The 21,658-nt window shown below is 42.9% G+C and overlaps 2 protein-coding genes and 1 non-coding gene across 12 annotated transcripts; 2 read left to right on the top strand and 1 right to left on the bottom strand.

The window, feature by feature from the left end:
• Positions 1 to 960: 960 nt before the first annotated feature.
• On the bottom strand, positions 961 to 3,490 carry mars2 (methionyl-tRNA synthetase 2, mitochondrial). The gene is made up of 3 exons (XM_061249869.1): positions 2,984 to 3,490; positions 2,564 to 2,898; positions 961 to 2,328 (listed from the first exon to the last, which is right to left on the bottom strand). Exons 1-3 carry the CDS (start codon positions 3,249 to 3,251, stop codon positions 1,129 to 1,131), a joined length of 1,803 nt encoding a protein of 600 aa, XP_061105853.1. The 5' UTR covers positions 3,252 to 3,490; the 3' UTR covers positions 961 to 1,128.
• A 205-nt stretch (positions 3,491 to 3,695) lies between these two features.
• Positions 3,696 to 19,942, top strand: aifm1 (apoptosis inducing factor mitochondrion associated 1). Of its 10 annotated transcripts, none has more exons than XM_061248256.1 (25): positions 3,696 to 4,107; positions 5,809 to 5,927; positions 6,930 to 7,050; positions 7,385 to 7,402; positions 10,793 to 10,915; positions 13,344 to 13,415; positions 13,505 to 13,576; positions 13,679 to 13,750; positions 13,843 to 13,929; positions 14,027 to 14,098; positions 14,208 to 14,270; positions 14,373 to 14,444; positions 14,846 to 15,138; positions 15,321 to 15,451; positions 15,610 to 15,700; positions 16,004 to 16,088; positions 16,197 to 16,273; positions 16,460 to 16,568; positions 16,657 to 16,764; positions 16,956 to 17,044; positions 17,452 to 17,592; positions 17,835 to 17,977; positions 18,092 to 18,216; positions 19,084 to 19,274; positions 19,398 to 19,942. In XM_061248256.1, the coding sequence occupies exons 1-25, from the start codon at positions 4,020 to 4,022 to the stop codon at positions 19,467 to 19,469; spliced, it is 2,634 nt and encodes an 877-aa protein (XP_061104240.1). In that variant the 5' UTR covers positions 3,696 to 4,019; the 3' UTR covers positions 19,470 to 19,942. The 10 variants fall into 10 exon arrangements, with proteins under 10 accessions (XP_061104240.1, XP_061104237.1, XP_061104239.1 ...); XM_061248253.1 differs by having other exon boundaries at positions 10,757 to 10,915; XM_061248255.1 differs by having other exon boundaries at positions 7,382 to 7,402.
• A 246-nt stretch (positions 19,943 to 20,188) lies between these two features.
• On the top strand, positions 20,189 to 20,260 carry trnae-uuc (transfer RNA glutamic acid (anticodon UUC)). Its single transcript has one exon. It is a non-coding gene; the product is annotated as a tRNA-Glu (tRNA).
• Positions 20,261 to 21,658: the final 1,398 nt, after the last annotated feature.

Raw genomic sequence — 21,658 nt, 5'->3', positions numbered from 1 at the left:
TGATAGCAAATTTCTGCCCATATACTGATGTTCAATCTATGCTACATATTTTTTCCCCAAGGTACTATTTTTTTTCTCTCTAGCACACAGACAAGGATATAGATGTGTTTATTTACAAAAATTTGCTTGGACATAAAATCTTTGCGCCCTCGTTTGACAACTGCCCAAGCGCTTTAAATTATTTAATCTACCAAGACACATACTATACCCTGTGTTCTCTTCATTGAGCATGTGCGGATGAGTGAAACTGCAGCCCTGTGTGGCGGAGTTTTATTATATACTCTATGGTGTGCATGCTTGTGTGCACGTTCCTGTTCCACATGCAGGGGTTGCTGTCATCCTGGTCTCACCACTTCAGCAGCAGCTCTCAAGTAAGTCATTTCATATTTTGCAGGTGCATGCATTCGGTTCCCTGCAGTCGTATACTAGCAAAAGAAATGCAGTTTTTGTGCAAAACATATGTCCATTATAATGCCTTTTGTAATACTCAATAGCTTGTGCTTGCAAACATCTCCAATGCCCAGAGAAATGTGTTCCTGTCTTTCATTCCCAGATGATGCTCCTTTGTTTGGTCACCCATGCCCCAATCCAGAATTCCTAAGGTACACAGCACTGTGGGACAAGAGGGGACCATTCATGCCACTGAGAATTGCCACTCTGTCCCCACAGCTTATGGGTAGAGAGACAATGGCCCATACTTGCTGTTGAACTTACTGACTGACCAAAAAATTGCAATCACAGAGCAATCTTGCCTTGGTCAGGAGTGCCTTAAAACTGAGACTAATGTAATAACAGCTTAAGCACAAAAAGTATATTTTTGTTTAGTTTTTTTCTCTAAAAAGTCGAAGCTGTTTTTATATGTATTGAGTCTGAAGTATGTTTAAATCATCTTGATCTGAAAATTTAATTCATACAATCTGATTGAAAAGTGAAACAAGGGAGAAGCAAGAGACCAGCGTGATCATTTTTTATTTAGGAGGGGACAAAGAAAATAACCGTGGAGCCAGTCAACTTTGACCAGCAGCCACCGACTTGAAATTCAGAGAGTAAGATTGCTGATAACCAATATCAGTACAATATCATTTTTAAATGCAAATCTATTCCCAAATCAGGACTTCAAAACGCATTTCATAGTGGCTTGAGTGACTTGTCTTTCTTAGACCTTTTCAGTTTGCCTTGGTCAGTCTCAGGCCTATCCAACCTACTGAAGAGCACCCCCGAGTCCGGACCCAGCCGTCGGCCCTCAAAGGGGCATTCCCTTCCATGGTAGCGGGCCAGGAACTTGAGCATCTCCCAGCTCCTCTCCTCTGGCCCCACACCCAGTCTGGAGAGGAGCTTCTCGGCTGTTTCCGGAACCACAGGTTGCAGAAGGGTGCCGTAGATCCGCAGGCACTCCAAAGATATGTGCAGAATGGTGTCCAGCCAGCGCTGGTCCTGAGGGTCTCTTTGATCCAGTTTCCACGGGGCATGTCTCTGAACAAAACCGTTAGTTTGTCGTACACACCCTGCAATCGCCTCTAGTGCTTTGTAAACCTGCAGATTCTCAAAATGCCGCTCCATCACCGCTGGCAGGATGGACACAGCTTCCAGCATCTTGTAGTCCTCCTGTGTTGCTTTTGATTCTGTGCTGCCCTCTGCTGGCTCTCTTGGGAAGCATGTATTGCAGAAACTGGGATACACCTGGGCCGGGTTGAGGGAGGGGGCTGTACAACGGTTCAAAAGCCCACCCAGAGAACCAGCCAGTTCACTGTTGAGCAGCTTCATAAGCTTATCATCATAATAGTCACAGTCCGAGTCTGGGACCCCCTGCCTCAGGAGGAAGTACCTAATGCCATCTACTGTGAATCTATCTGACCTCTCCACAGGGTCCACTACATTTCCTAGGCTCTTTGACATCTTCTGCCCCTCAACCGTCCAATGGGAATGCACATATATAGCCTGTGGGAGGGGCAGCCCAGCTGCTAGGAGGAACGCTGGCCAATAAATGGCATGAAACTTAAGGATATCCTTGCCCACCACATGGTGAGCAGCACTCCACCACTCACTGTGGCCCTGTGGATATCCTGCTACGGTCAAATAGTTGACCAAGGCATCCAGCCACACGTAGACGGTCTGCTCCGAGTCTCCAGGAACAGGGATGCCCCACTGGAGACGGCTCCACTGGCGGGACACAGAGAGGTCGGGAAGGTCGTCCTGCAGCCACTGCAGGACCGTGCGGTGGAAGCGTTGCGGCTGCACTACTTTGGGGTTCTCCTCCAACCACTGCCGGAGAAGTGACCGAAACGCAGAGAGGCGGAACATGTAATTATCCTCCTTCATCCACTCCACCTACAAATAAAAAAAGGTCAGATGAATGACTGCACTTAAATTCTAATTTGAGTACTGTACAGTTGGTTTAGACTATCAACATAAGAAAATTATTTGACAAGCACATTCACTTTCCTTCACTTCCTTCATACTGAACACTGGATGTAATGATGTTTATGTAAACTAAACTAAGAATTTAGCAACTAAATGACATTGGCATTGGTAGCAGTATGTTGGATATTGTCAACACGCATACCTTATGACCACTTTCAGCTGATATTTTGATGGCTGTCCCTTCACAGTCCATACTATCTTCCACCTGTGACGCCGTGAGAAAGCTCTCGTCCTGCGTGGAATACCAGCCTTCGTAGCTACCTTTGTAGATGAAGCCCTTGTTCAGAAGCACAGTCCAGAAATACTCGACAGCATGGCGATGTCTGCCTTCTGTGGTTCTGATGTAGTCTGTGTAGGAGATATTGCACCTTTGGAACAGTTGCTGGAATTTACCCGACACCTCTGCACAGAATACCGGTGGTTCCTTCCCAGCAGCATCAGCTGCTTGCTGGATTTTTAGTCCATGCTCATCGGTACCTGTAACGAGCAAAGACCATGTTTGGGGTTTTATTGAGTCCAACTCTCCAATGACAAGCAATTCTCTCATATTGAATCAACTTACCTGTGGAGAATTTTGATCTGAAACCACGCATAAGTTTGTACCTGTACAGGCAGTCTGCAATCAAAGCGGAGTACAGGTGTCCAATGTGGGGAGCGGCGTTCACGTAGAATATAGGAGTTGTAACGTAGTACAGCGCATTTTCCCTAAACGTGCACATGAGTCGCTGCGAGAACCTCAAGTATTCTGTATCACAGTTTTGGAGTCGCAGAACGGAACCGTACAATGACCCCGTAACATTTCTTATAAGGGGAATATTGACCAGTTTCATTGTGGTTGCAAACGGACAACACACAGTAAAACGAGATAAATTCTGTTTAGTTATTTTATTCAGATTGCTTGTACCTTAACTTGGTGCATATCCACACGAGCTAACTGGCTAAAGTATAAATATATTGATTATACCCAGTATACGTACGTGTATTTGCACAATATGCAACTTGTTACGTGAACTAAATTCATATTCTAGCTTTAAAAAAAGTGAGCTGTATCTGTTTCCATGTGACATTGAGCATTATTTCCGGGTTCAATTATATTACTTTCACTTCCTGCATATTATCCAGTCGCAATCCGTTAAGCAGTCGTCACGCCTTCGTGCGTGCAGAAGCCAATCGTATTTTGCGAGCAAAGTAGCTAAGAACAATTGATTGGCGGTTTTATATTCAATCAAATATTTCAGGCGACATTCCTTTGACCTTTGGCCGAATAGTTCCTCTCCGCTATGGCTACAGTAACAAATACCAAATAAGAATACTCCGAGCCAATCCTGAATGGATGAATGTGAAAAAAAGGAAATGTAACCTATGGCAAAGCTTGAGTGTAACTTTCGTTACCAATCAGTTTGTGGAAAGGGCGGGATTTGTGTAGACGTAGCGCGGGGTTCGTCTGCAGTTAGCTAGTGAAGGGTGAGAGGTGGCTAGTGTATGAGGTTCTCTGGCCTTGTCGGACAAGGTAAAGGTTGAATTATTGCAGCGCTTCGTTCAAATTAACAAGCTAACTTGGCGTTTCTGTTGGAACTTCACACCGGATTGGTGTCAAGATGCTGAAAGGTAAAGCAGTGTGGCAAAAGTTGGCTCCGCTGGCCAGAGACTCGTCAACTTTATGTCGGCAAAACATGAAGAGAACAGGTAAGTAGCTGTGTTTTAGTTGGCTAACTTGCATGCTTATTTGATTTTTAAATGCACAATGTCTTTGTTAATCGAGTGCAGTAGCACTGACGAACATTAACTTATTGAGTGCCAAGCTGTCTTGCTAGCCAACATGTTCCCCTTCCCAGTCAGTTAGACTACTAGCTAGCTCGCTAGTTTTAGCTAAGATAACTTAACGTTAGTAGGATACCTTGCTGAATCAATGTCATGTCAAGTATGTTAATTGCAAAGTAAGCTAACTGGCCAGTTATACGTGATGAACATTTGATCTGATGCCTAAAATATAACGTTACTTAGGCTGTCACTTTCCAGATGTCAGTAGTTAACTTGTTAGCTAGATAGCTCGAAAGATGTCAAACTTGGCGACGTCACATTTGAAGTTCAGAGTCAGAAGCGAGTTAGCCTCTTGGAGCCTATATCTTGTAGCTTCTTCTAACCTATATCAAGACGGAATTTGGATAGACTTGTTCTAAATAGTTAGCAAGCTTGCTATGTCACAATGAGCTGCCTGCTGGCTAAATACAAGCAGGCAGACTGCATTAGCAATCGCCTTACCCAATGGTTATAGCTAGCAAGCAATACTGTCGAGGTGTTATTTATCTCGAGTAATTTGGTCCTAGGTATGTTGTACAATGGCTCCCTAATTAATTGGCGACATATCTGCCTTGGGCAGTGAATTCCACTAAGTAATAGGTGTTGGAAAACGACTGGAACAAAACTGCACTACCACCGGCCTGGTCGGCTAGCTAACGGTAGCCGTGCTGTTTCAAACTCATTCAAAGTCATTTAAGGTTATTGTCTGCTCGCTACTTGTATCTAGCGAACTAGCTAGTTTTCTAAGTTGACTAGGTCTGAGTAGCCAACGTTGTTAGCAGGAGCCCTGTTATGTTGCATTTAATCTGATACCGTTATGTAAATTCACGGGAATACGTTTACGAGCGAGCAGGTTGGCATAACTTTGTTATAATCGTTAACCGTTATCGCGCAGCTTAATTTTCTTCTCATTGATAATAGCCTATCTTGCTAATTTGCCGGGCCGGTACATATCGTGCATAGTTTTGACGTTGTGACTCCCTGTGACATGGTCGTGCACGGCAAGTTGTGTCTGACAAGTAGCTAGGTGTCGCCTCCATGTTGTCATGTGCGGTCCCTTAATTTCGCTCCAACCACATGGAACAAAGCTGTACCCAGGGCACGGTCAGTTCACACCATATTCATGGTACGAGATTACGGGCTTTGACTGCCACTCCATTTGTGTGGGAATAGTTATTACAGTTGCATTGTTTTTGCATTGTTGTGTGGGTTTCTTTGAGTTTATACGATTTGGCATAGGCAGCTCCAGAGTCATGACACGTCAGCAGTTTTGTTTCTTCACTTATTCATTAACTTATTTGTCTTAAGTGTTTTGCTTAAATCGACGATAGCCTGCGATCTATTTCTGTATATTTTGTGATTCTTTCAAATGCACTCTCCTCCCCTCCCCTCTTCAGGTAATGACGGTTTCCCTTTGTTTCTGAAAGCACCCACATAGCCATAGGGTATACAAATGGATGTCTGCCTAGATTCGAGAACCTCGAAGAAAATGTCTGGGAAACACTGGGCTCACCTGTTCTGTTTGATAACCCTGTATTGGTCTTCTCATGTGTGTCTTGTATATCTGAACTATTCATGTCCCCATAGTTTTGAAATGCAAGACAACCGTAGTTCCAAGAGCCCAGATGTCATCAAAGATTCCTGGTGGAGAGAACACTGTATATTATATACTTGTGGGAGGAACATTTCTTGCTGGAGGATTCTATGTAAGTCTTCATTTAAAAATAATATTATCACTTTGTTGGACTTGAAGGGATGTGTAATTTTTGGAAGTGAGCCAAGTGAAGGGGCTTTGGGCAGAAAAGGCAACTTGCAGAAAACCTGTTGACTGCTAAGCTGTGTCCAAGTTAATGTAGACTACATTTCATGCCATGGAAAGAAGGCATCGGGAGGTTATGTGCATTATGCCAATTAATTATTGTGCCAAATTTACTAAAGCTTGTATTTATTGCAACTCCCCTCTTTCCTTCGGAAACCTGAAAGCAGGTGGTAATTTGCGCTGATATGGCCTATAGCTCACACACAGGAAGCTGGAGAGGGATGTTGTGCTGTAAACACATCCTCAGCAGTCAAATTTAGTCTCCCTTGTAGGCTGCATGGGGTGAGATTTAAAACAAACGCATCTATTTTCTGATATATACAGGACCAATGAGTTATGAATAGCCTACAGCAGGGGTGTCAAACTCCAGTCCTGGGGGGCCACAGTGTCTGCTGGTTTCCTTTCAATCAGCAGCCAATTAAGGCCTGGAGAACAAGGTGTGTGGACTCTTTAGCCAATGAAAGACTTAGCAATGTGTCTCTTGTGCTTAATCACACGAAAAACCAGCAGACACTATGGCCCTCCTCGACTGGAGTTTGTCACCCCTGCTTTGCCTTCGGATGCTCTTATTCCACCTGTTGTCCTGTCGATTATAATATTCTTTCCTTAGTTGGACCACTACCTGTATCTTTGGCCCTTGTAAAGTTTTTATTTTGTAAGCGCCTTAACAAGATGCCATCTTTTCTTGACATGCTCTCCTGTTTGTTTCATTATACCGAATTAACTAATTTTGTAAGCGATGTGACTGCTTTCATGTTCTCTCTGTTGCTGTTATATTCCTATGTTGTAATACAATTTCATAATTTTCCAATTCTGCAGTGAAGTTTCAATCAGTGATAATGCATCCAGAATGTTTGTGTAACTGTATGTTCTATTAATGTTTTTGAAGGCATACAGAACCGTTACTGGAGATAAGAGACGGTATGACGAAAGAATTACAGAATTATCAGACCGGTCAAGTAAGCTGTCCCTCAATCAGCAAATGACGTATATACAGACTGAACCTAAAGGTAAGCTTCAAATTACCTTTTTGTAATTACCTTTTGTAAAGCATGTTTCAGTAAATATGAATCTTTCTATAATCTGCATTCAAATCTGAAGTTCTCCAATTGCGTTTTTACTTTATTTAAATGTGAAGTATTTTATAGTATAGCTCTGATCAAAGGAGTCATGTGGCCTCCATGTTGGTGAATATATCGAATACACTGTTGGGAATAATCAACAGTTTGATGTTCTTGAAATGGATTGTGGAGATGCCTACTTGTTCATTGGCTGTACTGAGAGTGTAAGCAACTATTTGGTGTAAATTAATGTCCGTTCGTTCATTTTTGTTTCTCCTAGAAGAAGCTGACACTTCAGGAGGTAAGTTATTTCTATGGTGTTGTTTTCTTCAGAAAGTAATGTCCTAAATTGCCTGGACCTTTCCACACACACAGAGGTTTCTTGCTGTGGGATTAATGTGATTGTGCCGACCTGGTATAAAAGTGGGCTGCAGGTTTTCTATTATTGGTCATAGCGAAGTAGAAGATGCGTACTCATTTATAGGTTGTATTACAGTACTGCCATTTAGTATCAATTTATACAGCTGGACGTACACAAAGCCATTCAGGCTAACTAAACTCAGTGACCACTTTGTGAAGTACACCTGTAGACCAATTTGTGAATGCTATCTAATTGGCCAATCATGTGGCAACAACTGGATGCATAAAGTCATGCAGACAAGGTCAAGAGGTTCAGTTGTTTTTCAGACCAAATGTCAGAATGGGGAAGAAAAGTGATTTGGACTGTGGCGTGGAATGATGGCGTGTTGGTGCCAGGCAGGGTGATTTGCATACATCAGAAGCTGCTGATCTAGGATTTTTACACGCAAATGCCGAGTTTACACAGAATGCTGTGAAAAACCAAAAAAATCAAGTGAACAGCAGATCTGTGGCCAAAAAACCTTGTTGATGAGAGAGGTCCGGCTTAAGCTGCCAGGAAGCCGACAGTAACCCGTTCGACCACGCATTACAGTGGTGTATGCAGAAGAGGATCTCTGGACACATGTCAGATGTTGGGAGTGGATGGGCTACAGCAGCAGACCACATCGGCTCCACTCCTGTTGGCTAAGAACAAGAAACTGAGGCTACAGTGGGCACAGGCACCCCAAAAATGGTCCGATGAAGAGTGGAAAAATGTTGCCTGGCCTGACTAATCTCAATTTCTCCTGCAACATACAGAAAGTACTTGGGTCAGAATTTGGCGTAAAAGTCATGAGTCTATGGATCTATCCTGCTTTGTGTTAATGGTTCAGGTTGTTGGTGGTGTAGTGGTGTGAGGGATGTTTTTTTGCTACGCATTAGGCACTTTAATACAAATTGAGCAATTGAACCTTTGGATTGTGGTGAAATAGGATCTGCAGCCACTGCGTGATGCCATCGTGTCACATGGACAGTATCACTAAGGAGTGTTTCCAAACATGCCACAAAGACTTTGGGCTGTTCTAGAGGCAAATGAGGGTCCTGCCAAGTACTAGAAAGGTGTACTTAATAAAGTGGCCTCATAAACTGAGTGTATATTGCTAGTAATCAAACCTGCAACCTTTGTATTATTAGCCCAGGTCCTCATACCACACTGCCCCCTCAACAAGTTTACTGTTTAGCAAAACACAAAAAAGATGTTTCGAAGGATTAATAACCAATGACTAACCTGTTGTTCTAAGTTGGTTCAAACATGTTCTTAAATGTTAAGCCTACTTCTGTCTCTTCTGTGTGTTTTTATGAATAAATTCATAAAGGAAAGATTTGCCAAAGTGCATCTACCTTCTGTTTGCATATGGTCCAAGTAGCAGTGGTGTGTTAAACTGAGAGGAGTTAACCTTGTGAATTAGGGATTAGGAAAATTTAGCAAATACACGTGACTGCTAAAGATCTTATCTGGTATCTCAAATCTGTGGATGACAAGCCATGTCATGTTTGTTTAAGCCTCAGTAGGCTAATGCACTTGCTACAATTGACATTAGATCTGTTGCAGAAAATGCAGAAATCTTAAGTGTAGCCATGCACCACTGTATTGTACAGCTGGTGTCCCAGGGAAGGCAAACATGAATGAAATATTGCTATATTCCACTGTTGATATAAATAATGTTTTGGCAGAAATAATGATTTTGCCCCCAAGATTTTACAAAATGTGAACTTGTGAAATCAATAAGCTTATAAATTAAAACTATTGCAGTTATTGCATGAGTGATTCATAATTGTATGAATAATAACCTGGAGGCCATGAATCTCCATGTTTTGGTTGTATGCAAGTATAGATTTTGGAACTCATTTGATTAATTCAGGGCCGGTGCAAATTTTACATAATTGTTGACCAAAGAATATCAATGTCAATGTCCACTGTTCCCTTTCTGAAACTAGCAAGCTTTAAAGGTACGATAGGTAATCTCAGACTTCTAACGGTCAAGTGAGGAATTGCAGCAACAAACACCCTCAAACCACAACACTGTTTATCCCTCCCCCCTTCTCTGTGAACCCGCTGACATTGAACGGGCATCAGCATTGGTGACAGTGGCTGTTAAACATCTGATCTCTGATCAGAACTACTGACAAGGAAGGGAGTCTTGGTCCCCTTGGCATTCCAGAGTCTGTCTACACGGTCGCACTTTGTTTCTCCCATCATTTGGCAATACTGTTAAAATGTGTATGCCTACACAACTGTAGGCTACATTTAGGTTGACAATTAATATCCAAAGCGGCGGGAAAGTCGCCAAAAGCACGTGAAATGAAGGAAATGAAAAAATAAAAATGCCACGGAAAAGTTGCGTTATCTGTGGCACCTGTGACTTCCATGACAAACACCCAGCCTTAAATATGACTACTTAGGTTTTAGTGTGAAAGTTCAGTGTAAAATAAAAATATGCTGAAGGACACTGGATGGCATTTAACAAGAATAACTGCAGCAATTTTTTAAAGAACATATTATTTTTCAAAGGTAAGCCCATTCATAACAATATTTCTATTGTCATAACAATGGTATTTTTGCTGTGCCAAAAGAATCATGTGAAAGTTTCCCCCACGTTCATGCTTATCGGGAATATCATAGATTGAACATGTTCTCACCCGTAATGTGCAGACAGGATGTAGTCACCCACATGCAGGTCAGTGAAACCAGTCTGACACTAAAATCACTGCTGTCACCATGCCTGTGGTTTTATGCCTGTACATTTTAGCCTCTTTTGGCATTCTCGGTTGATGGTTTTCTGGCCGTTTATATTAATGGCTGCAAAATAATTTTCTTCTAAATGTGCCTCTGTTTAGTCATTATAAGAAGTGGCACCAGAGAACCCATGACAAAGTGCATTTAGCAGAATTAGTGAACTGCATGTTGTGTAAGCATCTAGATTCACGTATGGTTAAAAAAATAAAATAAATAAAAACACCGAAAAAAACGTATATCAATCAGTATATTTTTGGCAGGGTCTATGCTATTTTAAATATAACTGCAGGTAGCAAAAGTTGATTAATGTATGTGCTCAAATATATATTTTTTTATCATTTCACCCCTCAAAAAGCATTTGAGTCATTCTCTCCTTCCTGTGCTTGCTTGGCTTCCCTGGCTCCACTGAGTTGCTTTTCGATTCCCAGATGCTGTACCACCTGTAGCTAATTGAGAACACAAGGGATAGCCTGCAAATGTGGGCCAGGTTGACCTTGCTTGTAATCTCTCACCATAAAGAGCCTGTGGTGGCTGAGAGCGAAGCTCCTGTTTTAGGAGGGGAAGCTCAGGAGCAGACTGCAGAGGGCACAGCAGCCGCAGAAGAGGAGGGTGCAGCACCCCCCGGCCAGGAGGAGCCCACGGCCCCTAGTGAAACGGTCGAATTGACCGAAGCTCAAGGTTCTATGACTGCACCTAACCATAACTGTCCCGACAATCTAATTCCCCAGAGGCCTGTAACTGGTTGTGTATAGCAATGCTATAGTGGGGTGCAAAAATGTTGGCTCCTTGATTTAAATATGTTACACTTAATCTGTACGCAATCAAAAGCTGTAATCGAGTTAAACATGAGAACTTCCTGCTAATCTTGAAGCAAAATTTTTACTTTTTTATAAATTATACAAAAAGGAAAGGGGCCCTGTGCAAACATTTGGGAACCCATGCCTTCTAAAGTATCCAACTGCAGTGGCTGTTCTGTCTATCCTCTAAACGGTTGTACATGGATATTAGAATGAAGATGGTTCTTTTCCACCATGTAGGACAAGGCTGCAAGAAACGTTTCAAACTACCTATTTTCACTGTTGGAAACGTTATTAGAAAATTTAAGATAAATGGAACAGTTGAAGTCAAGGCTAGCTCTGGAAGACCAAGAAATGTTTCAGATAGAACGGCCCGAGACCTGGTGAGAAATGCTCAGAAGAACCCACACATCACTGAAAAAGAGCTGCAAAAAACAGTTGCTGACACAAGTCTAGCTGTTCACAGGACAAGAATACAACGTACTTTAAACAACAAAGACCTACCTGGCAGAGTTGTCAGAAAGAACAACCTAAGCCCAATATTAAGCTTCTGAAGTCTGTAAAAGAAAACATTGTGAAGCCTTTGTAGAGAAGAACTGTTAATCATACAGGTGGATTAATTAGGGCCCAATCACCAAAGAATGCAAAGGACCCTATTGTTATTATGCTTTGGAGTTGTGTGGCAGCTGGGAGCATAGGTATTGTGCGAGTGGAAGGAAGAATGGATTCCACCAAATATCAATACATTCTAGAGGCTAATATTCAGGTCAGTCCAGACATTAAAATTGAAGAGAGGTTGAGTATTGCAGCAAGAGAATCATCCAAAGCATACCACAAAATCAACCTTGAAATACCTCCAGGAAAGACGGATGGAGGTTTTGGAATGGCCACCACAGTCCCCCAACTTGAATATTATAGAAAATCCGTGGAGAGATCTCAAACCTGCTATACTTGTAAGGACATCAAAGAATATTTCTGACCTCAAGGCGTTCTGCCAGAAAGAATGGGGAAAAATTCCAAAAGTGAAAATTGACTCTTAGCTGGCTACAGGAAGTGTTTACAAGCTATAGTTGCCCAAGGAGGAGTTACAAAGTACTAACTGACAGGGCTCCCAAACTGAAAAGGCACCGGGCCTTTTTTTATTATTATTTTGAAGCTGTCAAAAATAAAAAGTCGTTTTGTTTTCAAATGTGAAGAAATGTGTCCCGTTTAACGTTGTACCATGTAGAGGTCCGGTTTGCATCTCTTCACGTAATTAATAGCAAAATGGTAGCCACATTTTTGCACACTACTGTATATGCATTGTGTGCCAGAGTGAAAGTCTTTTACCATTGCTTGTTCCAGATGTACCTGCATGTGCACCCATTTAGATGACCAACTCTTTGGTTTTGCATGAGGAACGCAGCATGCTCCTCTATTCACTAATTCCACTGGTGTAGCTCACCTTGTGTCATCACTTAACTGGTTCCCAGATCATGTGTCTTTCTCACCAAGCATTACCAAAAATAACCAAAACTAAGGAAAGAAGGCACAGAAAATTCACTGCTTCCTGTCTGTAAGCTCTAACGAGTTCCATTGGCCCTCTTCAAAATCCAACCATGGATCAATCAATCGCTTTTTTTTTTTGTTTTGTTTTTGGTGCAGCTTTGCAATTTACAAAACACAGGATCCAAAAAGTGTTAAATGGTTGAATGTCCGGTTGGAACATGGGCATGGTCTTTTGAAGTTGGCCTATTCTGTGTGGATGGTTTTTGGGTTCATGGGAATCTTTGCACACGTCTCTACCAGCTTGAATCAAACCAATTTCCCCCTGCTTTCATGTTTTCTATGTCCTCAGTCGAGAACTTCTGCTGGGAGTTTTTGATTGAGGACTAATACTTCTGAGCCTCCCATCTCTTTTCTACATCTCTCATCACTATATACATAAATGACTATGCTCTCTATATCTCAGTTTGATTTTTTTGGGGTGAGGGGTGCAGCGGTTTGTGTTTTGGCATTTTGCTCTGATGCATAGAGGATGTTTTTGAATTTGAAGCTGTCAGTACCTCACCTTAAAACCTTTCTCCCCTCCACCCCCAGAAGAATCTGCCTCGAGTTAAAATGGTCTTTTGCATAAAAAATGTTTTTGCATTATGTTTGGTCATGGTGACACTGTCCCTTTTGGGAAACTGCTCTGGCAGAACCCATAGAGCTGTCACATTCCCTGACAGTGGAGAGCAGTAAAGGCCTGTCTAGTAGGTTTTTTTAAATGCCTCTAGCATTTTTAAGAAGCTTCTGTTCCCCTGAATGCTTTTGGTTTTTGCTGCCAGAAGCCGTGGTTGTCACTGAAACAGCTGCCGAAAAAGCGCCTGAGGAGGCTGCTGGCCCTGCAGTTGAGATTGGTAAGATTGGACCCGAGCAAAGAAGAGGACCAGTTCTCTCTGACTATTGGAAAGATGTATTTCTTTAAACACTGTGATTGTACTGACAGAACCAGTACTATTGGACCAACCCATCTCGGAGGATTCCCCGGCACCCCTTCCCTCGCCGGTGGTGGAGAGTGGTAAGCTTCCAAACCAGCTGTGAAGACATTGTGCTCTACGTTGTTCATCTTTCACACCCCATTACGAAGATAATATTTTTAACGGTTGGATCGTGCTGACAGAGCCTGCTCCAGAAGCCCCACCCCAAGCAGCAGAACCAGCCGAACTTCCCTCTCTGCCTGACGTGACGAGTGGTAAGGCTTCTACACCCCGGAAGAAGAGGAACCCTTATATTTTTTTTAAATATCAAGATTAATTTTTCATAATTGTTGGGTTATACTCTCAGAACCAGAACCAGAACCAGTACCACTACCAGTGTTGGAAACGACAGCAGAACCTACAGAGCAGCTATCCACGCCTGTGGTAGAGAGTGGTAAGAAGTGAAACCAGGAAGAACCTTGTTTTTTTTTTTTTTACCATTTTGAAGTCATCGAAGGCTACTCACTTTAATGTCCGGGTTGTGCAAACAGAATCTTCCCCGGCAATCGAGCCCATCTCTGAAGAACCCCCAGTGGAGCATTCCAAGCCAGCCCCTGATAGTGGTAAGGGCTTACACCGGTGAAGAACGATTGGGATGGAGTGCGTTTTAGTTTTTTTTTTGTCCCAAACGAGCCTTTTTTTTTTTTTCTCAATGCCGTACAATGCATACAGAACCCGCACCAGAACCCGCCGCTGTGGAACATGCAGCACCCGCCACATCCTCAGTACAGAGTGGTAAGCGCCTGCATCAGCGAATGGAGATTTTACCTGATTTATGGAGGGTTATTTTTTTTTATTCTGAGATTTTCCCCCTTAACAATTGGGTTACACTAACAGAGCCTGCCCTCGTAGCAGAGAGTGTTCCAGCGGAATCGGCAGAGCAGCCTCCAGCACCTGTGACCGAGAGTGGTAAGATCTGAGACCAGCCGGTGCTGGCCTGTGAATGGGGACTCAGTGGGCATTCTTGCCCTTATAAACACCTAATACTATTACCTGAACACACTCCTTCACTTTCATTATTTTTACAGTTTACTGTTATGTTAATTGCTTTTTGATTTATCCATTTCTTCCTTTTTAAGGTTTCTGGTGCCGACGAATTTCATCTACTGTAAGGCTAAACGATAAGCGCTCACACATGGCTGTATTAGACCCCTTCCCTTTTTATTTCTTTGGTGCTTGAGATCAGGGGAATCCCTGTATCTTTCTGCTCTGCAGGATGTGGAATGAATGGGCACTGCCTGTTGAGATGAGCAGGAAAGGGCAGGCCAATTTGTGACCATGTCTCTGTTCCTTCTTCTCCATGGCCACAGCTCCAGCTGCGGAACCTGTGGAGGCAGAGACTCTGGTGGCAGAACCACCGGCAGCGGGACCTGTGGCTGTAGAACCTCCGGAGGTGGAACCTGTGCCAGCGGAACCTCTGACGGCAGAACCTGTGGCAGCAGAACCTCCAGCAGCGGAACTTCCAGCAGCAGAATCACCGGCCCCTGAAGCAGTCACCGTCCTCCCTGAAATCCCTGCACATGCTCCTTACCTGCTGATTGGGGGTGGGACGGCCTCCTTTGCTGCTGCCAGGTCCATTCGGGCCCGAGATCCCGGAGCAAGGGTGAGGGTCCTTGTCTACTGGAGTGTTGGGTTGTTGGGCCTGCTAGATAATGTGGGATCTAGACGCTGCTATGTAACATGCCTGTGAGCGTCCCTGCTCAACGTAGAATATTTGCCAGGGATTAAAATGCATTCAACTGGATAAGTTGGTGTTGCCTAAATCTGTTGTGTTCATGCATGCAGGTGCTGATCGTAACAGAAGAGCCAGACCTGCCGTACATGCGACCTCCACTCTCCAAGGAGCTCTGGTTCTCCGATGACCCCACAGTCACGGAAACCCTTCGATTCAAGCAGTGGAACGGCAAAGAGAGAAGGTGTGTTCATACCCCTTGTCCATAGATCCGGAGTTGACAAGCCCACAAAAATGTCATAATCTCTACAGACTTTGGATCATGTGGTCATAAAACCTGTTTTTATTTGTTGGCTGTAGAAATGTAGAGGAATTTAATGCATGCTTTTTTTGCTTCTGCAGTATCTATTTCCAGCCTCCGTCATTCTACGTCAGTCCTCAGGACTTGCCAAAGGTAGAAAATGGTGGAGTGGCCGTTCTGACCAGCAAAAAGGTGATCCTCTATAAAACTCTCCATAAACATTCTTCCTGCCTTGGAGCCAAATATCATTTGTTGGCCACATGTTGAGAGTATTCATGAAATGTGTTCAAAATGTGTCTTTAATTCCATGAAATGGGTCATTGTTCTAAAAATACCTAATTAAATTCCCTTTAGTGAGAAATGGTGATCAGCCTTGAGTTCTTGATTCAGCTGAACTATTTCAGTATATCTGCATGTGGAACATTTAACTTTTTTAACAGTTTTTCAATTCTTATCTGGGACTGAATGGTGTTTTCCCCCCACCCCCCATAACAGGTGGTGCACATGGATGTGAGAGGAAACAAAGTGCGTCTGGACGACGACACTGAAATCTCCTACGACAAGTGCCTGATCGCCACAGGTGAGCAGGCAGACCCCAGGTGCACAGTCGTGCTTGACAAGGTCATGTTTGTTTCTAGCTGTCACAGGAACAGTCAGACATTCCTGTCCTTTTTTTTTTTTTAACAAGGTGGAATCCCGCGGAACATGCAGGTCATTGAGAGGGCAGGAGAGGAAGTGAGGAAGAGGCTTACTCTCTTCCGGAGGGTAAACGCAATATCCGTCTCTGCTCCCGGTTTTGGTTTCCTGCCAGGACTTTGCACCATGAGACAACACCCATGGAAAAAAACATTTAAATAAGAAAATAAAGATCTTCATTTTGCTTCAATAGAAGGCTCTACAAAGTTCCAGTATCAATGCAATTGATCCCATGTTGTTGGCCCTGTTTTTTAGATAGGTGACTTCAAATCCTTGGAGAAGATTTCCAGGGACGTCAAGTCGATCACCATCATTGGAGGTGGATTCCTTGGAAGTGAACTGGCTTGTGCTCTGGGCAGGAAATGTAAGTTCCATACCCATCGCCTGTCTGATTAAAGGTCTGTATTCCCAAAAATGTATCACTCATTTTATCTCCCCTTCGTTATAATCAGCAAATGAATCTGGCTTGGAGGTAATCCAGATGTTCCCAGAGAAGGGTAACATGGGCAAAGTGCTTCCGGAATATCTGAGCAACTGGACAACGGCGAAAGTGAGGAGAGGTGAGGGCGGGCACCTTGGGCACTCCTGCACTTTGGAGTGTTTCTTCCCAGCAGGGCTCTCGGCCCGCAGCATGAGCTGGCACAACCTAGATTGAACCCAATCCAACCCCTTCTCAGCCTCTGATTAGATACCACCACAATCTTTGATCCCTGTCCGTATCTCAGACGCTCACACTGGCCTTCTGTTCCAGAGGGTGTGAATGTTATTTCGGAGGCGCTTGTGAAGAACGTCAGCTTCAAGGATGGCAGGGTAGAAATCAAGCTGAAGGATGGGCGCATGGTAAGGCCACACGACAGTGTTCTGTTGATTTTTTTCCTTTTTTAATTTTTTTTTTTTTTTTAAAGGAAGATCTGAGATGTCCAGTTCACACACTCATTTGGAAAGTCTGATTAGCTATTTCCATGTGCACCTTTAGCAATGAGTTCCTGGGTGACTGAACCCACCCATCCCAGGCCAATTGTTGCCAGATGAGGGTTCCCTGCCATAGTCAGCACTGGCACGGTCGTGATTCAATCTGAGACTGTATGCCTTTTAAAGAAACTGTCCCTCAGGCTTCAGGTCTTCAGAAAAGATTTAAAGGCATATGGCTGAAGGCTGCATGATTAAGACCTCCAGGCTTTTAAATCTATGTATAGTGCTGAACTACTGCTATGTCCTTGCCTGATGTTCCTTTGTGGTTGCCGTAGGTGACGACTGATCACATTGTAGCTGCTGTTGGGCTGGAACCCAGTGTGGAGCTAGCAAAGTCGGCTGGTCTGGAGGTGGACGCAGACTTTGGAGGATATAGAGTCAATGCTGAACTTCAAGCTCGCTCAAATATCTGGGTGGTAAGTTTTACCAGGTGTGATTAAAAATATTCTGTTACACTCAGGCACTGCAACGGAACATTTGAAGAGCCGTCTTTAAGATTTTGTTGGGTCTATTGCAAACTAATTCATAAAAACCCACCATGGAATCCAGCACAGTACCCAACTCCAGTGGATCACGTGGATGTGTCGGAACCTTTGCCTTCGTTTTGACTTTGGGTTTGACCAGCGAATGAATGCGGTAACTCCCTTTACACCCCTAGGCCGGTGACGCAGCCTGCTTCTATGACATCAGACTGGGCCGCCGGCGCGTGGAGCACCATGACCATGCGGTGGTTAGCGGCAGGCTTGCCGGCGAGAATATGACCGGGGCTAACAAGCCCTACTGGCATCAGTCCATGTTTTGGTAAGACTTCAGCCACACATTTTATTAATTTATCTTTTAAATAGGCTGAAATGGAGTTACTTATTGCCCTTTTCCCACCTTGGCTCATGTAGTGTTGTCTTTGTGGCTTTATAGGAGTGATCTTGGCCCTGATGTGGGCTACGAGGCCATCGGGATTGTCGACAGCAGCCTCCCCACAGTTGGTGTATTTGCCAAAGCCACTGCTAAAGATACCCCCAAAGCTGCAACAGAGATGTCAGGTAGAATTTTCAGTCAAATGATCACCACAAACTAGCTTGTCATCATCTTTGTGCTTCAGTTCCATGTTCATGTTTGTCACGCTGTTGTATTGTGTCCACCACAAGGTGGCAACAAAACTTGGTTTGACCTGAAACTAGCATTAGCTGGTACCACTTTCCATGTAGTCACCTTTGCATATGTAGAATGTATTGGTAAGTCAGTTATATATTATAATTATATTTATATATTATATAAATATAATTATAGTAATTATATTTCATTTATTTAATCTTAAGATATTTATTCATACCAATGCTGGCATTCATTAGATGGCTACCAAAGTAGCTATATTATAGACACACTGGCTTATAGAGTGCCACAGTGATTACATCTTTTTGTAGGCTAACCTGGAAGTTTCTTCAGGTTCAGGTTTTCTCCATGAGTTCTCTTTACAGATTTCCAATGTTCTTTCCCATAGATATTTAGGTTTCTGTTGAAAATAAGGTCTGTGGTTAATGTATGCTTCAGGAAGTGCGGTGTTTAGTTCTACAAATTAAGTTGCACCTGTTAATCTCAACCGTGAATTTTACAGGTGTTGTGTGTTTTTAAAAAAAATGTCTTGCTGTATTGAAACTAGCGGCAATGTCACATGCAGGCAGGCTCATATGAAACTTGAGTGGAGGCTGGTGGAATTCAACCGTTGTTGTAGTTTCAATGTAGCAACTTCTTGGAAGAGTGGTCAAGATCTGTCAAGAGTTGGGACAGATCACTTCCGGCCAGTTTCAACAACACCCACATCCCCACCCCCACTGTCAGCAGATTGTCCTTTGGCTTGGTGTATTCCATGTAGACCCATGACTTTTTTTTTGTTGTTGTTGTTGTTGCAGGAACTGGAATTCGTTCTGAGAGCGAAACTGAAGCTGTCGCCAGCGGAGAGATGCCTATAAACCCAACTGTCCCACAGGCTCCTCTGCAGGGAGATGACTATGGAAAGGGAGTAATCTTCTACTTGCGGGACAAAGTGGTGGTGGGAATAATCCTGTGGAATGTCTTCAACAGAATGCCCATCGCCAGGAAGGTGAACCAGGCGTAGCTTCACATTCCATCGCTTTCACACATCAATTTCTTCCTCTACCAAGAAAAATTATTTGGCATGGTATTTTGCCGATATAAAGGACCATGGTATTTTTTTTCTTTTCAGATCATAAAAGATGGAGAAGAGCATGGCGATCTGAACGAAGTCGCCAAGCTGTTCAACATTCATGAAGACTGAGTGGGCGGGTGACCTTTCATCTTCACTGCATTAATGAAAGCTTTGAACTTTTACAGTCACAGGCATGGTTCAGTTGGTCGTAACATGCCGGTTTGGCACATGCAAGAGAAGGGAGATTGTTTGGGCATAACTTGTGTTTTATGTACATTTCTCTTCGCAACATCTCGAGCCAGTCCATATTTGTAATTTGTATTGGATGAATCAAGAGTCCTCATGGATGTTCTATTAAAATCAACAAGTATTTGGAAAGCATCTGAAACAAACTGATTTACCCCTCTCTCTTGTCCAGTTTCAAATAAATGTACGTATTGAAATGAAGAAGCAAAAGAAGAAAAGTCCCACAACCCGCCCCCCTTTTTTTTTTTCCTTTTTGAAGTTATACACCGAATGCACTTACTTCAGGATGTTTTTCCATACACAGGTGTACTTAATTATTGTAAGAAATTTCAAATAAAGATTAATTTTAACTTAAATTTTAGTCATTAGATTTCAATACAGAAACGCATAAATGAATACCGACTTTTTGTACATTGTTTTCGGCATGCTGTTCGTTCTCATTCCTTAGCTAATTGGTACATACCGTAAAACCAATAACCAACATATTATTTTTAAGAAACTAAAATAAAAACTCATAGCCACATAACAAACTGAAATCATTTATTGATTTCTATGTTACATACTTCAATTATATACTGACAATTCCCTGTATTATATATGGTTCCCATATGGTCTAGCGGTTAGGATTCCTGGTTTTCACCCAGGCGGCCCGGGTTCGACTCCCGGTATGGGAAAGTATAATTTTGTATTTGTTAGATAGTTTCCTTTTGTTTGGGAATTCGCAACGTAAACTAAAATTGATATTTGCTGCTGTCCGTAGCTTGCAGTGCCTCGGATATATGTTCTCTGCTGCTCTCGTCGTCACTAGGCGGGGCACAAAGTGGCAAACGAGCGAAGATAATAGGGGTTGTGACAAAGTTTTGTGGCTGTTTTAAAACGTATTTGCACAACAGACACAGCACGTTCGTTTTATTGTATCATTTCAGATTGAGAGCTAACTAAAACAACTGCTGGAATAACGCGCGTCCCTACGAGAATCCCTGACTATTCAGGAAAAAAATTGTCTCCTCTATACCAGCCAATAGAAAGAGAATTGGTCAGATACTCATAGCTAATAGGAAATCCCCACACACATCCACTGGCATTTAAACTCTGAAACAGCTGTCCCAACCCAAGAGGAAAACTTAAGAAGTTGGGCTGGGAAAGGATATCGAATGGAGGAGGCTGATGCGGACACGAAATAACTTCGTACTAATAGAATAAGTATGACGTTTACTACCAACGTCGTCACGGAGCAACGCTGCACCCGGTGCTAGTAGCACTGGTGCCAGACTAGATAGTTAAAGTTAGTTAACTAGTTTATTAAGTTAATGTAGCAACCTAGCAAATTCAGGCACTTCAGAATAATAAACCTGAAACGGCCAAGTGTTGCAACAATACTTCATTTGCAAACTCGTTCACGGTAAGACTGACCTGATGTGCTGATCTTGTGGGTTGCAATGTAAAAACTAAATTATCTCACTAGCTAGCGCAAACCGAATAAACCTCTACTCCTAGTTAGCGTTAAATCTCATTAGTGCTCGATTTCAAAGAGATGTCACTGTTCCTGATCGTGTTACACAACCGTCTTGTTAGCTACTTGTGTATACAACATTTGTCGCGTTTTTGTGATTAATTCTTAAAAATCATGTGAAGTTTTCAATTCCAGAGCTAGCTTACAAAGCTACGCAATTCCCCTGAAGATTTTGTTGATGGTTAGCTAGCCACGCTAAGTTACCTGGATATGATAACGTGCAGCAAATGTTTCACTGTTACTAATTGTTATTGTTGGTTCATTTGGAATACTTATCTTAAGCAGTTCGGTTCATTTTTGTTATCAAATTGGCTAGGCTATATTCGAATAACATGTAATTTAGATAGTTAGACTGCAGAAGTAACGTTATCGTAACGATAACGTGAGCTATGTACAACGTCAGATGGCAAACATAACGGAGACTCTCACTGCCTCACCTTTCTTTCTTTTCTTTTTCCCAGTGTCAGTGTCACTGTTGTGCTGTTAGCGTTATGGTTACTTGCAAGCTTGAGAGATGTCACAGACTTTCGTCTACATGTGTAACAAAACTACACAGTGT

The sequence above is a fragment of the Conger conger genome, chromosome 7 (genome assembly GCF_963514075.1).
Source record: "Conger conger chromosome 7, fConCon1.1, whole genome shotgun sequence".
NCBI classification, from domain to species: Eukaryota; Metazoa; Chordata; class Actinopteri; order Anguilliformes; family Congridae; genus Conger; species Conger conger.
Note: the sequence above shows the minus strand (reverse complement) of the source record. Positions and strands in the feature narration are given on the sequence as shown.